The 17351-nt window shown below is 36.8% G+C and overlaps 1 protein-coding gene across 4 annotated transcripts in view; it reads left to right on the forward strand.

The window, feature by feature from the left end:
- LOC148653736 (plastin-3) overlaps positions 1 to 15238 on the forward strand; it is a 56040-nt gene extending 40802 nt beyond the window's left edge. For 3 of the 4 annotated variants that reach the window (XM_088649038.1, XM_088649035.1, XM_088649039.1), the window contains exons 9-17: positions 3028 to 3054; positions 3352 to 3447; positions 6746 to 6941; positions 8723 to 8801; positions 9420 to 9534; positions 11309 to 11442; positions 12952 to 13075; positions 13631 to 13755; positions 14112 to 15238. In XM_088649038.1, the coding sequence (XP_088505164.1) occupies positions 3028 to 3054; positions 3352 to 3447; positions 6746 to 6941; positions 8723 to 8801; positions 9420 to 9534; positions 11309 to 11442; positions 12952 to 13075; positions 13631 to 13755; positions 14112 to 14244 (1029 nt within the window). In that variant the 3' untranslated portion in view covers positions 14245 to 15238. The remainder of the gene's footprint in view (positions 1 to 3027; positions 3055 to 3351; positions 3448 to 6745; positions 6942 to 8722; positions 8802 to 9419; positions 9535 to 11308; positions 11443 to 12951; positions 13076 to 13630; positions 13756 to 14111) is intronic. The other variant, XM_088649037.1, reaches the window with a different exon arrangement.
- Positions 15239 to 17351: the final 2113 nt, after the last annotated feature.

Consider the following 17351-nt stretch of genomic DNA (forward strand, 5'->3'; position numbering starts at 1 on the left):
GACAAATTCTTTCTTATTTTAAAATGCTTGGGAACACAAGACTACATGCTGCATGGACCAGTTCCACACTGGGATGAATATGGTTGCTTGTGTGTCACACAGGCAGCCTGGCAGTTTTTGTTTGTGTTCTTCCAGCTATAAATCAGTTAAGCCCCAAAACAATGAAGGCTACTGGGTGGGGAAAAAGTCTTTTAATCAATGTTTTTTATAAATTCCTTGCACTAATATTTACCTATTTAAAAAATGTGACAGATTTTGTCATATAGAAGAATTTCAGAAGTATTAACTCTAAGTCACTGCAATGTTTCTAGCACAATAATGTGTAATGAAAAGTTCTGTTAAGATGAATGAAGTATTGATAGGAGATTTCACTGGACGTTGAAAACAGTAACTAACTTCACTAGCAGGAGTGCAATGCAAAAGAGCAGTCTTACTGTTAATTAAGCCTTTATTAATAACGAGATGCTATTTTGTGTATAAGGGAGTCAGGGGGCCAAGAAATTCTTTGTTAGTATGAATACATTTTAAGACGGGTAGACCAAGTAATTTTGAAAAGCTTGTACCTATGCTTAATATTGAATGAGTAATTCAAACTGTCAACATTTCATAATCACAAATCCTAAATAGGAAAATAAACATTTGTAATGTTACTTCCCAGACTTTTAAAGGCTTAGAGAGTAAAAGGAAAGATAGTCGCACATTCCAGATGTGTCTCTAGACATATGAATTCTGCTTTTTCAGAAAGCAGATACAGTCGTAGGCTTTCAATAAGTATTCTGAATTTTACTTGGATAAATATTTAGAATTTAAGCATCCTGCTGAAGATTTCACATTTTGAGAAAGGTGTATTCTAGAAAATGCATGATGAATGACCTAATACAAAATGCGATCTCCTTGAATTCAGTGTCATATCCTCTCCACTCCTGTCAATTTCAGTGACTGGACAGCACACAGATACACATACAGATTATCAGTTTACCATTTCCATGTCACCCCAGCAGAACTGTCCAGAAAAAAAGACCTATCTGGTATTTTACATTTAACATAATATAGGGATCATTCCAATTATTTTTTTAACTATGTACAAGTACGTAGATGTACTTGTACGTACATCTAATGGAGGTTATCCATTCATCCATTTTCTAGCTACTTGTTCCAATTCAGGATCTTGGGGGGGCCAGAGCGTATCCCAGCAAGCAACAGGTGTAAGGCAGAGTACATCCTTGTCAGGACACCAGTCTATCGCAGGGAAGACACGTAGGCACACACACTCACACCTAGGGCGAATTTTCCCAGAAGCCAATTAATCTACCAATATGTTTTTGGACTGTGGGAGAAAACTGATGCACCTAGAGGAAACCCAGGGGAGTTTGGAGTTTGCAAGGTCTGGAATTGAACCAAGGTCCCCAGCGCTGCTAAGCAGCAATGCAAACCACTACGCCACCATACTGCCCTATCACTAGGTTTTTATTTGTAATGATGGGCCATGTGCCAGCTGCCTGCAAGCTTAAGCATTATTGTTCATAAACCACAGTCAGCCAGATTCTAGCAAGGTCTTCGTGCTAACAGAAATGAGTGGCCTTCATTATGGCAGTACATCATCCCAGGCCGTGTTTGAATTGGCAAAATAGGAGTTCATTGTTTTTTTTCTCAGTAATGAAAGGTTCAAGCCCATACCAGGAAACCATCTATGATCCAATTGTCTCAACTGCTGTGCCAGTGCATTTGGTCATTCACGTTATAGATTATAATATAATTTTTGGGGTTGTTTATAATTGGAGGCTTCATTAGAATTGAAACCAGATTCCATTTTTGGTGAAAGTGTATTACGGTGTATTTTAGTTAAAAGATAATCTCAGATGTATTATGATGAAAGTCAAAGCAGTGCCGTTTTAAACCTTCTGATTTAAAACCTGATTTTAGAGCCTGTCTGTCTCTCTAGCCCCAGGGATCCTTACTTATGATAGACATACCATGCAAGACAGAATCCATCCATTCATTGGTCAGAGAACAAAGCTTTTGTGTCGGTACACAAAAATATTTTAAGTATTCATGGCAAACTCCTGACAAACTCCTGGTCTACTTTTAGTTCAAAGGATACATGAAATATTGTGGAAAGTTCATATATTTCCTTATATACCAGTTTACTTTCTTCTCCTATTTGAAATGTATTCCAGGTCTGGACTTTATACATTTTAGTCTCTTCAATAAATGTTTGTTAATCCAAAGGATAAATACAATAAACTTCTTATTGCTCTCTCTCTCACTTCGTGGATTTTCTCTGTTCTTTTACTTCCTGCTTTGTTCTACTCCAGTAGAATCTATTTACAACCTCTCCCATCCAACACATAATTTTAATTTCCTAAACCTTCAATGCAGTCAATATTTAATGGACACTGCTAGATGTTTTTTTTTTGCTCCAAATGCACAAAAATAAAAAATCTTAAGCAATTACAAGCTTACCTTTTTATCTAATTAGATCTTCTGTATTATTTCCCAGTGGAAGGTTCCACTTGTAATTCTGAAAGCAGGAAAGCATTTAGTTTAACTTTGAATTCAAATTGGAGTAGCAGTGGCAGAGTAGATTATCAGAAGTAATAACAGCAGCAATGCAAAGATTGAGGACACCACATATACACCAATGCAAAACCAAGTTACCATATGTAACGGGAGGAAATGCCCTGCAAAATTTTGAGTCACTTATGGCATGGACAGGCAGTTCTGGAGTCTTTCAAAGTCTCGTTTTTCCCCACTTTTGAACAAAAAATGTTGTTAATGAAAATCATCATTAAACAAAAAAAGCAAATGATTGGAAGAAAAATATATTTGTTCTACTCCATTTCTGAAAGTACCATTATGCTAAGGCTGTTCATGAAATTCCTGTCTTTCACCCCTCTGCTCAGCTTTACTGTATGAACTGTTGAATAATTTCTTCCTTTTGTGTTTTCTTCTGCTCTTTGAAAATGCTGTCTCTGGACGTATTCTGTGGTATTTCTGATTCTGCGCTTGTCTTTTCTTGTACACCAGCTAGCAGACTTCAGTAATTCAGTAAAGGTACTTTTCTTTTGTTACTTGGTCTTGTATAGTTTTTGCTGCCTCTGTCCACACTGAAGTCACTTGTGTTCCAGTGTCCACCACATTTATTGCATTGACGTTAAAAAAATTCCACGTGATTTATTTTTTCCATAAAAAAGTCATCCCATATCCCATTTTTATGTTGTACTCAATCATCCTGCTTGTTAAGGTTAATGACAGAAATTCTTTGAATTTAGAAAGCTCGAAATGGTTGAAAGAGACAACTTATGTTTTAATTGTTATCCTGATTTATTTCTATTGCTTGTCCTTCTATAGGATTCAAGGGCCTATTTCCATCTCCTGAACCAGATAGCGCCTAAAGGGACCAAAGAAGGCGAGACACGCATTGACATCAATATGTCTGGGTTTAATGTAAGTAAATTTTCAGTCCAAAGTAAAACTGATTTGAGAATGGAATCACCTGGTAAAATGTTTATGCTAGGATATAGGAATTTGTGCTACTGTGCTACTATATTTAAAAAATTCTAAATTAGTACCAAAAAGAGAGGTAATTTGTGAACAAATCTTCGAAAGTAATTTGAGAATATTTACCTCTTTTGTTTTATCTGAAATTAAGATTGAGCCTCAAATTAAGCCAAATGCCGAAAATTAATATTCCCAGAATTATAGTTCTGTTAGTTAGTTGTTTCATGTTTCTATTGAATATCCATGGACAGAATAAAACAGATTTCTAATTTCATCCATTTTTCTAAGTCTCCAAAAAAGCCTGTAGGAAACAGTACAATGACTGAATGTTATTAGGATGACTTCATTAAAATTGGTCCTTTGCTGATTAAACATAGATATTGAAAGGATGGCAGTATATCTGTAAAACATTTGGCTCTCCCTGCCCCTGCCAGGATTTGATCTGGTAATTTCCGTGCTCCAAGCACACAGAGTGCCGCTCCCTAGACAATAAATAATTCCTTCACGCCAAAACACCAGGTCCTCTGTCACTGCAGAGCTTTACACTGTCTAGATTTCAGGGGAGTGTGATGTCACTTCTGTAATCATCTGTGATATACGTGTATACTCTAGAATTTTCTTTACCTGTACATATGACGTTACCTGTAACATCGTTAGTGGCATTAATGTTTCCTTGGAATCTACCGAGTGACCTATTATGACTGTCGTAAAATGCCTAATAAAGGAGACCAGTCTCGGTGCATACATACAAGACATTAATATGTAAAATGTTTGAAAATGTATCATGGAAGAAAAAAGGCATCCTGCTTGTTCACTGAACATCTGTTTTGGGAAGGTTTCAATGTGTCTGGGAGCATTCCATTCCATGGAGCAGGAGCTGCACAACAGCATGTATTTAATTCGGCTGACTGCCCTCTGAAAGTTCAATGTGAAAATTGAGTGCACAGGGAGCTGGCTTAACTACTTTAGATAGCAGCCAGCTGTACCAAAAGCCGTGGGAGAGAACTATAGTTCCTCTTCTTATTTCACTTAAAACGGTGAGAATTGACCTACAGTAAGTCTATAGCAGTAAAATATTTGGATTAAATTCCTTCAGATGAAGACACAGAATATGTGCAGTTCAAATGATGCTAACAGTGTTTTTCTTCTCGATCTTCGATATAACCAAGTTCGTTAAGAGCTCAAAACGCTTGCATTTGATCCTGTAACTTTTAATTTAATATAAATGAAGGAATTTCGGATTTTGTCTGATGGACAAATTGAGTCTTTGTGAAAGTGTTATTTTCTTCTTGTGAGTAGTCTTCTTTCAAGCAGTACTGGGTTGTGGGATTTTTTAAGAATATGTGGGGCCCAGGTTTGTCTAATCATGGGGAGGGTCACTGACGACTGGATTGGAACTCTGTGGCAAACTGTCTAGGTATAAAGAGTAGATACATTCTTTGAGTGATGAATGGACAGTTGTAGAAGAAACCCCCCATTGAGATGATGGTGGGCATATTGATCCCATTTGAATGCTGTAAATTTCACTGGAATAACTGTAGCCAGTGGAGATTTAGTAATTTACACTCATTCTGCCAAACATATGGAAGCCATTCATTGGGCTAAAGAAGTGCATCATGATGTATGAATCTTCTGATGTATACGTACTTGTTCTTGTGTAATCACTAGAAGCGACTAATACCAAGAGTCAAAGGGATAGCTTTAGAAAAAAGAAAATCACTGCATGACATTCTTTGCATAATCTCATATGCTTATACTTGTGCACTTCTCCTGTCATTGAAGTGGTATTACAGCTATGATAACAGATTTCAGTCAAAATGCTAATGGGAGGTGAAGGTTGCTTTTGTCATTTTCACGCACACCTAACTGCCTTCCAGGCATGTACTCTGTTAATACTGTACAAGTCACTCTTGTAGTAGTCAGCTCCTAGCTTTAAATGTTTTTCTATCAAGAGTGTTAGAATAGCTTTACATGCTGTGTATTTGTCCACTGTAAATGGTAATCATTTGCAGAATAAATGAATGTATGTTCTAATGTGAGTAATTAATGTGGCATGAAGAACAGTTAATGAACATGTAAAGCCCTTGGCAAAAGGAATCTTGTATGTTCAATGGGATTCTTGTAATGCCTTTCAGCATCTATTTCTCAATTCTCCTTTGGTATTTGAAGTGAGTCACATTTGTACAACTGAAACATCAAAACCAAACACTAGATACTTAAGCCGGAGACAAAAACATCTTATTGAATTTTGGGAGACATTAAGGTCACCAGTTTTCAAAATTCTCATTATATGTTTTGGTGAGCATGATATTTATTTGCATTTTAATTTAGAAGTTTCTGCTTCTTTAGTTTTTTAACTTGAAATGAGTAGTATGAAATATTCCCATAATTTACATACACTAAGAAGTCCTAACCTAGTTCTAAGTCATTTCACTTTATTAAACTGTTGGTCACATTCTTAAACATTTGGAATCAGAAGCTATTTAGTGTGTACCTTATTTTGAACTGGCTACCCTTAATCAATTTGACAGACATACGGCAACATAATTGGGAAGAAATACGTTTTGTTCTCTAAATTCTGACATACTGCCACGACTTGGCAAGGTCCAAGAGTCATTTTACAGCCAGCTCAGATTTGCATATTCCTGGTGGTTTTCTGATGGTAGTGCGCATCCACTCGGGGAATTATGGTCATATGGGCTAATGAACCAGGTGTCTGGACTGTAGGCCTCAAAGTTTGCTCTAAGTGGGTACGTTTAGTAGTGGAGACACTCAGGAGTTCCAAGATCTCAAACGTTGAATGCCATCAGTTTTTAGATTTCTTGATGAACACAAAAACATGAGGTTTTTGTCTGTAGTTTCTTTTTCTCATTTTAGATCTGTTTGCCTCAAGTGAAGTCAGTGTTGAAATATGACACGTAAGCTGTTAGACTTGTTAGTGGCCATTATTCTAAGTGAAACTAACACTTTAGGCTTCTAGTTTATTGAAGAACCAGGACTGTTATGGCCAGTTGTGTGCACATAGAAATTGTGAAATTTGAAACCTTTTGATAAGGTCACAATTGATTGTAGTAATAAGAGCCACATGCTTCTTTATAAGAATGACTGTCGTGGAAATGGAAGCATACGTAAAGTTTAAATGAAAATGGGTGCAGGTTTTATAATTTACTTCTCTGAGAGGTTGTTTCCCCGCTCTCCTTCACATACCTGTGACTGAATCCCTGCGTGTGCTTCACTTTGACAGGAGAAAGACGACTTGAAGAGAGCAGAGTTAATGCTGCAGGAGGCAGAGAAGCTGGGCTGCCGACAGTTTGTCACCCCATCAGATGTGGTCAGTGGGAACCCCAAGCTGAATTTGGCTTTTGTTGCCAACTTGTTCAATAAGTACCCAGCACTGATAAAGCCAGAGAACCAGGACATCGACTGGGGGCTGCTGGAAGGTCAGTTGGTTTCACTGAGCTAAACCTACTCTCCCACCCCCTCAAAACTATTTGCCTCAGAGCATCATTTGTACATGTACTGTAACCAAAGGTGGTAAATGAATCAGAGAGTCCCAAAAAGTTATACAGATTAACTGAATTGCATTATGACACATTTAGGTTAAATTAAATCTTTGACCCACCTGTGAACTGCAGATTTGACACTGTGCCACCCAGAATCTGATGGTAGGTTGCCCTTGGGAAGAGAGGTAAGTTTCACTGGGCAAAAAGCCTCTTCAAGTGCAGCTTGTTTTTTTATTTTGTTTGAGCCATAGTTTAGGAATTACAGCCAGATTTTATTTGGAGACCTTACACCAAAAATAAAATACTAAATGTCCTGTTTGAAACAGCTTAATTGACCAGTGCAGTGGTTACAACAATAGTCCACTGGCATCTTTTTAGAAAAGTCAAATATCAAACATTAATTATGTTTAAGATTAAGAATTTAAAATTGTAATATAAGTGCAATTTGCTCTTGTGCATGTAAGCAAAATGTTTTCTAAATGTGTATAAATTAGTGTGTAAATGCAGATGAGAATATGTGGCGTTTCACCTTGGTTGGTAGAATTGTAGCTGTACTTTAAGGCTGTTTACACCTGGCCCTACATTTCTGTTAGTTAAGAAGTTGACAGAGGACAGCTGCTGTTAAGCATTATTCATAGAATTGGCTGTAGTTTTTGAACTGCATGTCACTTGATCACCAGTTCTTCAGCCCAACTCTATGAAGATTCCAGGTGTATAGGGTGGCCCCAGGACACTGTCCTTTGAGAAGGGCTGGAAAATGAAAGTAATGAATAAAGTAATGAATGTTTAAAGTGAATACATTTATCTCTGCAGAACTGATATTGACTGATGGCAGAGACTTTTGATTGTTTAGGAAAGAGCTTTGATCTCTTTCTTTACTTTCTATTTGAAATAAAGCCATCTTTTCTATTTTATAGGAAAAGCTGGTAAAGTTTGTGGCCTTGGGAATATCATGTCATTCTCTGAGGTTGATTTTTGGACCATTTCAGTATATCATCAGTGTTGACTTCAACAACATCCTAGAATTTGTGCTGTATTGAGAGCGCCATCTATTGGTTACACTTTCCAATACTGTTCATGGAAAGGTTCATCAGAGAATGAACCTTCTAATTTAGGATATATTATAGACTGGCAGTTTCTATATTTGTTTTAAAAAGTTTTTATAGTGAATTGTCTTAGAGTTTTGCTTTAGTTCTAAAAATGAGGTCTTCTATTTTATGTGCATGTCATATTTATATATTGACAGGGTGGAAAGAGGATTTTCATTTAAATAGTATTTAGAAAGTTCTCAGAAAAAATATTAACCATTTGATCCAATATTTTTATGGACCAACATTATGGCAATATTTTGGAAGATTTGTTATTAGTTTTTATGAGTGTTTTGCAAGTCGAATCCTATTATTGGAATACCTTCTGTTATGCATGACAAAAACCCTTTCAAACCAAAGATTTATTAAATTAAGGCACTCCTTCCAACCCAATTGCTTACTTTATTTAGAAATGTAAAAATTTATATTTTTAGAACAAAGCTTACAAAGAAGAGATTGGCATTTTGTCTATCTAGCCCGTTGGAAAGCAGTTAATTGATCCAAGGATCTCATCCAGTCCATATAGTGTAATTAATTCTGTACAAAGAGGCGTATACATACCAGGGGTAGTTGTGTGCAACTGTACAGTAGCTCCACCTTTTGACTCATCCAGGTATTGTTTATTTCCAGGTGAGACAAGGGAGGAAAGAACCTTCCGGAACTGGATGAATTCTTTGGGTGTGAACCCCCATGTCAATCACTTGTTTGGGTAAGCACAGACTTTACTCTCCTGTGTTCACTTTGTTTAATCAATTAGTTATGATATTACGCTCATTATCTTGCTTCTTTTACAGTATGTGTCCTTAACTTGATTTGTTCATTTTTAAAAAACCTATTCATACATCAATTTTTTAACTGCTTCTTCCAATTCAGGGGGTCAGAGCCTATCCCGGCAAGCAAGGGGCGTAAGGCAGGGTACACCCTGAATGGGATGCCCGTTCATCACAGCGCACACGCAGGGAGAGGCATGCACACACTTACAACAGGGACAATTTTCCTAGAAGCCAATTAAACTACCAGTATGGCCAGTACCAGTTTGACTGTGGGAGGAAATCTGAGCACCCAGAGGAAACCCACGTGATAATTCAAACTCTGTAAAGATAGCAACCCAGGTCTGGAATTGAACTCAGGACCACAGCACTACAGGATGACATTTCTAACCACTGTGCCACCTTGTTTTAAATATATTTTAAGTTATGTTTCATTCACAGGGCCAGTTCTATGCACACTGTTATTAAGGGCTTTAGATATTTCTATGTACTGACTTAGAGCCACTTGAGCTCCTAAACATTCATTAACAAGCATCGTCCTACTGCTTTTTTTTTAGTGACCTGCAAGATGCCCTGGTTATTCTTCAGCTTTACGAAAATATTAAGGTTCGGGTCGACTGGAATAGAGTGAATAAACCACCATATCCTAAGATTGGGACCAATATGAAAAAGGTAAGCTCACAAGACATCCACACTTCAGGTGTCTAGAGGTCTTTCTGATACTGCATTTTTCAATACTACGTTTTTTCATTCTGGAAAGCTATTAAATCCAGGTTCTGCTGCCAGCCCATTCGCTTCTTTTATTTGGTAATGGAAAAAAATATTTTGTTAAAACAAAGTTTACATAGAAAAACCCAGGAAATTGAATCCTGCTTTTTCATGTAAATAGATTCCTGAAATTGTATACCGTTCAGTTTTTCTCTTGTCTTCATCTGGATCAGATTTTACCCAGTTTATTTGTTCTTTAACATACAAAGTTTAAAAATGGCATTTTGTCATAAATGTTTATCACTTGATTTTCATAAGAGCATGTTAGAAAGTACATGGACGTGTAAACTGAAAGCAAAAGTTGTGGGGGTAGTTTTTAAACTGTGAAGATGTTCTGATGTGCACAAGCTTAACAATTCTGTGATTTGCATTTTGCAACATTGAGGAATATTGTGCTGAGTGAAGGACAATTTACTGTTGTTGTGGTACAGTACCTGGACTTATGTTAGAGGATATTTTGAAATTACAATGCGTTAATGGAATTGCTCTATTGTTATTACCTCCGCTACAGTTAAGGTAACATAACTGGAAGGTTGTGAGTTTAAATCCCTGGTGAGACACCGCTGTTGTACTGTTAGGCTAGATACTTCTGCCAAATTGCACTGATAAAAACACCCAACTGTATAAATAGGTGCAAATAATTTTCCTTGGATAAACTTATCCACCAAATAAATGAGTAATTTATTACTCATTTATTAGTAATCAAGAGGTTGTGAATACAATGTCCTACCAAAAACTGAATCTCAAAAATAGACTGTATGCTACAGTTCCTGCTGTAAAGGAGCTTTATAGTTATAAAGTGTGGCCTGACAAACAGCAATACATGTAAACACAATGGAAGAACAAAGAGAAAGACAGTAATCATTGTATTCAATGTTACTTAATTTACAACTAAAATGTTCTAATTTGCCGAATTATGTTTTACCTGTTTGCATTTGTTAGCAAACCACTTATCCCTCATATACATTGGAATACACTGCGTTTTGTAATGTTCTATGCTTGCTTATAAAGAGATATTAATATACAAATAAAATATTTTATTTATTAATAGATATTTTGTTATTAGTTTGACAGCTATATGTATGATTTATGTATGATTCCCTTGTCTTGTGCCCTAGTCTTCTGGGGCAGGTTTCAGATTTCTCTTACTCTGACCATGTGTGTTTTTTTATAAATTTAAATTTGACAGTTATACCCACCCAGTGTTAGGATGAAGAAGTGTAGGCAGACCTTGAGCCATTCGCCTTTTAACATGTCACAGGGAACAGCCTTTAATGCCCAAGGCCCTGTGCTTGTCGAAGGAGGGGCCTACATCTTCACGAACATCACTACCTGCCTGCGGGCACCTCAGGAGGCTACTGAGTTTTCTCTGCCAAACCAAGAGAACTATTGACTGCCCTGTCTCTCTCACACCTGAAGAAGGCTCCACGGCGGAAACATTGTGTTCTCTTTCTTCTTTTTTTCAGCATGGAATAAACCTATTACTTTTTTTAAGAGAACTCTAGCCAACTAATCAGCCAGTTGTATGCCACTGCTTGGGGAATCCCACTTAATGTCAGGCTTGAACCGGGCTCGAACCCGTGGTCATGATGCTTTACCTGTACTTGGGCAAGCATTTTTCCCCAATATAGCCACCTGGCTTTTTTTCCATAAAACTGATTCCTTTTGTCTTCTACAGCTGGAGAACTGCAACTATGCGGTGGACTTGGGTAAAAAAGAGGCTAAATTCTCCCTGGTGGGGATTGGTGGACAGGACCTGAACGATGGCAATCCTACTCTGACGTTGGCCGTGGTATGGCAGCTGATGAGGAGGTAAGGGGAATGATGCATCTCCTTGTCTGATGTGCACAAAGATCCAGTGCTGTAAAGCAGATGGCTTTTATGAGAAAAAACAAAGGTCTCTGGCAATTAAAGGTGTTATATTGTATTATATTGTGTTCTATAGTGTGTTAAGCCGATAATTTAATGTCAGAGAGAGGAAACACCTTTAACTGCAAAAGTCCTTTGCTCTTTCTTGTTCTATGTAATTATGATTAAATCAATCATGTAATATATACAGTACTGTCTCAGCTGAGACTGGAATTGCAAGTTCAAGAATAAAATGTGGTTTATATGTTTTGTATAAAGCTTTTATTTCCAAAAAAAAGTCAAAACAATTGGGCACCTAAAATGATAAAACAAAAAATATTATGCATATATTTACCATTATAATATGTGGTTGTATTGTTCTATCTTCTGATTGTGTTTTTTTATTAAATAGCTGAGGTCCCTAACTGAATTCCTGGAGAACTTGGTGTGTTCTGGAGTTTGTTCCTACTTGAATAAGCCTACAAAAATGACCTAATTAATAACAGTTATACATATAAATTGTCTTACAGTTTCCTGTAAAGCAGTTTTTATTACAGTTATTTAGATTCATACATAAGTGGAGCAACTACACAAATAACTGTTGGGGTATAACATGAAGTTGTTCACATCAGGGTGTTCAGGAACTGAGTTTGAGACACCTGCTTCATAGTTGTTAGTATTCACGGTATAACACTCATTTATCAGCACTCACCCCTTTTACAATTGAACTCTTTAAAATAATGATTCTCCAAAGAAAATGTGCAAAATGGTTAAATAGAATATTTCAAGAGAAATTAAGACTTAAGTGTGTTGTTTTGAAGTTAATATGCAGATGTGCAATGTTTAATCAAGTGCATTTTTTTATTTTTTATTTTGTTTGGAATTGTTAGTTTAAGCAGGAACGCTACTGAAAACAGTTAAAAGTGACATCATTATCATCCTTTATTAGTTATGGATCACAGTTTACGACTATGACTGGGGGCATGCTTCACGAACCTCCTTTATTATTGCTTTAATCAGATTCTAAAATTATAAAAGTGGGTCTTGTAGCATGTGCCTACTACTGGAATTTCAGTTGCACTCAGCCTGCTGGTAAAACTACCTCAGCTATTTTGTACTGACTTAATAAAAAATGTATTAAGAGTTATGTCAATATAATAGTGTTGGTGCTGGTTGTGATAAAGAAGGGCCAGGTCAGGGTCTTCTCTTAATAACCTAATGAGCTAATCATTAGTTTACCAATTTAACACTTTACAAAAGTGAACTGGTGATCAATTAAAGAGAACTAGAAACCTGCTTGATTCTGGCCCTGGAGGGCTAGAGGTGTTCACTCCTGCTCACTCCTTAGTGTGATTTACCTTTAAATCGTATCAAAATGAAGTTATAACAGCTGTTGTAAGCTTCTCCAGAAGTCATAACGTCTGGTTAAAAATCTAAATACAAAAAATTTTCTTGTTGCTTCTTGATCTCTAGGTACACTCTTAATGTATTGGAACACTTGGGAGATGGAGAGAAGGCCACAGATGAAATCATTGTTAAGTGGGTCAATAAAGCACTATCGGAGGCTGGCAAGAAAACCAAAATCCAGAGCTTCAAGGTTGGTTTCCAGATTCTTGAAAAAGTTGCATCTTTTGCTGTCCATTTGTAATGCACCGGTATTACTTAGGAGGTCCAATTTAGGTCCAAAGTTATAACAGCTGTTGTAAGCTAGTCAGGACTAAAGTATTTGCATTTCAAAGTTATTAAAAATACTACAAAGTAAAAAAAAAAACCTTGTGCAATGAAAACTCTCCACAATAATATGGATTTTTTTTTTTTACTGCTCCTCAGAATTGATATCTAGTTTACTGCCTTCATGGCATAACTTCCAAAATCTTCTCACTGCCTAGGCTTTTCTTATCTAGAGTATTTATATCTGCACAGTAGAAAGTAGCTTACTGCACAAGTAGTGAAAAGAGAAGCCGTGTACTTAGAAAAGCTTTTAATCCAGTCCATCATATTTACAGAGACCATATACCCAGGCAGTGGCTTATATCAGATCAACACTATTGTCTAACATATTTAGGATGTCATGTACAGTAACAGCAACTGTCCAAGGGCAACATGGTACCAAAAGCAATACGTTTAAACTGTACTTTGTACTTATTTTTAGGACAAAGAAATTAGTTCCAGTTTGCCCGTTTTGGACTTGATTGATGCCATCCAACCCAGCTCAATCAATTATGATTTGGTAAAGACAGGGAGTCTTTCAGAAGAGGACAAACTGGAAAATGCCAAGTAAGTGTGTTAGAGAAGGAAGCTCAACCTATCACTTTATGCAGCTTTACATTTTTAACTGCATTTCTTTTCAACGAAGTCTGCAGAAGAGAGTTGATTCCCTGAGCTTCCCTGCTTCGTTGTTAGGCTTATTTTGCAGGGAGTTTTCACAATTTTGTGCTTTAAAATCTTCATGATGCATGATAAAATGTTATAGCATTTGTTCCATCATTTGAATGATAGTAAAATATCACTGAGTGACTCCAGTGTGCTGTAATGCACAGGGATTTTGTAAGAGAAAGCTGTATAAATGTAATGATCAAATATTTATTAGTCCAAGCCATGGCCTCCATACTTAACCTGTCCTCTTGGTGTAGGTACGCTATCTCCATGGCCAGGAAAATTGGAGCCCGAGTTTATGCCCTCCCTGAAGACCTAGTGGAGGTGAAGCCCAAGATGGTCATGACAGTCTTCGCCTGCTTGATGGGAAGAGGAATGAAGAAAGTGTAACGCTGCCACCCTGGTGCTGCAAAGCAAACGTCTTGCCCACAAGCCATTTTGCTGGTTAAAAGGCTTTTGGTTAAAGGATTTAATACAGCCATCATTTGAAATATCACTACATTTCTAAACAGTTTTGCTTAGCAAGACAGCATTGTAATAAGGGTTCTTCGAGGTTAGAAGCCCTCCCCTCTCTTTTCCCAGTCCAATGGTTTGATTTGCTAAGGTACACATTGAAATGCATTCATATCTTATGACCCAAATGCCCATGTGAGTGTTGGTTTAAGCCATGGAAGCGAACTTGTGTGTTTTAGAATTTGCATATTAATCTGGGTAACATTATCGAGGGGAGGTTTATAGTTTTGCAGTAGCAATCTGAAAGGTTTGGGGTTGTTTTATTAGACTATACATCTCGATCAAATTATTTGGAACTTAAACAGGGCTCACTGAATGCAGTATTGCTGTTATGCAGTGCTTTCTTTTGTACCATTCAAATGAATGCTTATTTTCTTATTTTTTATACTTGTATACCAAAAACAAAGTACATCCATAAATCCATTCCAGGTAGAAGCTTTAATACATTCCACAGTTATGAACGCATTTTAGTATGTGTCTTGCATATCTGTATACTCAGACATGCTTTTTACATTAAAAATTTAAGAGATATAGAACTATGCATGAAAAACTCAGCATTTTTATTTAAATCATTATCCATTCTGAAAAAAAGCTTTTATGGCAGGAGAAATACCATATGTCCGGAAGATGGGGAGTGAGAAATTTGTTGAAGTTGTACTGTTAAGGGTCAAGGTTATTTTTACAGCTTGAAAGAGGTGCTGTCACCACTGGTTCACAGAATTAAACTTTGTTGAGAAATAATTAAAGGTTGTGGCTGTATTATGCTTTGTAATTTCTGGATAAAAGTTTATTGAATATAAACTTCATTGTAACAAAACCTGTAACTTGGTGACAACTCGTTAACTAGAATAAATCTATTTCCAGCAGATAACTTGTCCGTTTCAATTAATTTTGGTACAGTATACTTGTTCAAAATGTGTATTTAATCAAGAAAAAGCGTAAGCAGTCGAAAAGAAGCAATAAAAAACTGATGGAAACTTTGGTGTGCATTGTGATTCACAAAATCCCTAAATCTTTATGTTGTGGGTGTTCTCCACTCTCATTATCTTTGAATAAGTTGCCCACTGTGCATGTGAACAGACAGAAAAGATTTTGTGGATGCTAGATTTACTTATATTCTTCTGTACATTGATTTATTCAATCACACGTCACCTTGGTTCAAAATTCACGATAATACATGGGTATACATCTTTTGGGAATCTTGTAGTACTAAAATAAAATGTTCAAATTTGTAGTGTTTTGTGCAGCTAAACTTTCCAGGTTAATGCATAAAAGAAGGTGAAAGAAACTAAACTGGTCATTGTGATCATCACATGAAACGTGATTTCTTATTCAAAACTTTTTTTTAACAAAGCAAACATTTAGGAACTTGTTAGGATTGTTAAACCATTTATAAAACAATGTCAATTATGATCAGAGCCAACTGGTGCAAATTCATCTTTTCACCCACTGAAACAATCATTTTTTCAAATTATTTGGTCACTTTGTGACTTGATCCTACAAGTATGAAGCACACTAACCATTGGCCAGCGCATGATATGTTACCACCTCAAGTCAGCGTTGATTCTTAACAACACACTTTATCTGTTTACAGACAAAACTCCCACATCACAGAAGCTGTGTTTGATGCTTCAAGGGAATCTTGTCATTGTATCAAATTTTTCATGAGTGCTCTAAAAGGTCAAAGCAGGCCTGGCTGAAAATTCAGGGTGCCAATTGATAAGAGGTTAGCAGTGAGTCGATTAGATGAGCAAAAAAAAGGCTGTAAAAAGTAGAGACCAGGGAATTCATAGAATAATGGACTGATTATTCTGGTGATCTTGTACCGTGATGTGTACATCCAAACTATATAACTGGATTATGCCTAGTAGTAGCTTTACCAGTATGGAGTGCACAACAAAAACGACACCCAAGTCAGTTTTTTAAGGATTGAAGACTTTTTAAAGAAATACCCTGAGAAAAAATTATCTTCGGAAAACAACAGAAAACCTAGTTTTCTTTTACAAAAGAAAATAAGGCAGAGTGTTTTCTGTCTTATGCTTTAGAAACTCTTTGGTACTTTAGTACCGGTCTTGATTTTACTCTATGGAAATGTGGCCCTTAACTGGGTGAGGGTAGTTATTGTGCCATGTTTAATAATACAATCAAGTGTTTTTTGTTCCAACAGTATTTACACTCGAATACCAAAGGCAGTAGTTTAGTTCTCTAAACATAAGTTATGAAGCATTAAAAATCTCTAGGCCCTGGAACCCTTTAGATAGTCCTACTAGAGTTTTTCCACCCGTCAAGCCACAGTACACTTTATTCTAGATATGCAATATTTGTTTCAGCACCAGAACAATGTGGACAAAAAACTGCTGAAGGAAGCTAAATTAACTTGTACTCTTGGTATGGTATTGTTTTTATTTTTGAATATTTGCGGACATAAAGCTGAGTTGGCCTGCAGTGGGTTGTGGTCCAAAACTCTCATAATTACAATCTTTACATCAGGAAACATGAAAGTCTTATTCTCACTAAATCATTTTAGACAATAGAATCACTTTATCAGCCATATACAATTTATTGAATTAGGAATTTGTCTTTTTTCACATATCCCAACTTGCTCTCCATTAGACACACAGACAGGGAGAGAAGCTTGGGGTCAGAGTGCAGGGTCAGCCATTTATACAGTGCCCCTGTAGCAGATGGGGTTAAGGACCCTACTCATGGGCCCCAACAGAGTAGGATTCCTCTGCCAGCTACAGGATACGAACCAACAACCTTCCAGCCACAGGCACAGAACCTTAGCCACAGAGCCACTGCACTGCCTGTGTAGTGTCCCACGAATTCATTGGTAAAGGTTGTCACGTCAGTCATAGTAACAACACTCATCAAGCAGCAGTTCTTGGGCAAAAGAAAATTGGTTCCGACAGAATTAAAATGATATTTTCGGAAGTACAGTTAAGGCACATTGTGCAGGAGATGCCCATGTTCATTTCCAGGCT

This window comes from Lepisosteus platostomus, chromosome 10 (genome assembly GCF_059453375.1).
Source record: "Lepisosteus platostomus isolate fLepPlt1 chromosome 10, fLepPlt1.hap1, whole genome shotgun sequence".
NCBI classification, from domain to species: Eukaryota; Metazoa; Chordata; class Actinopteri; order Semionotiformes; family Lepisosteidae; genus Lepisosteus; species Lepisosteus platostomus.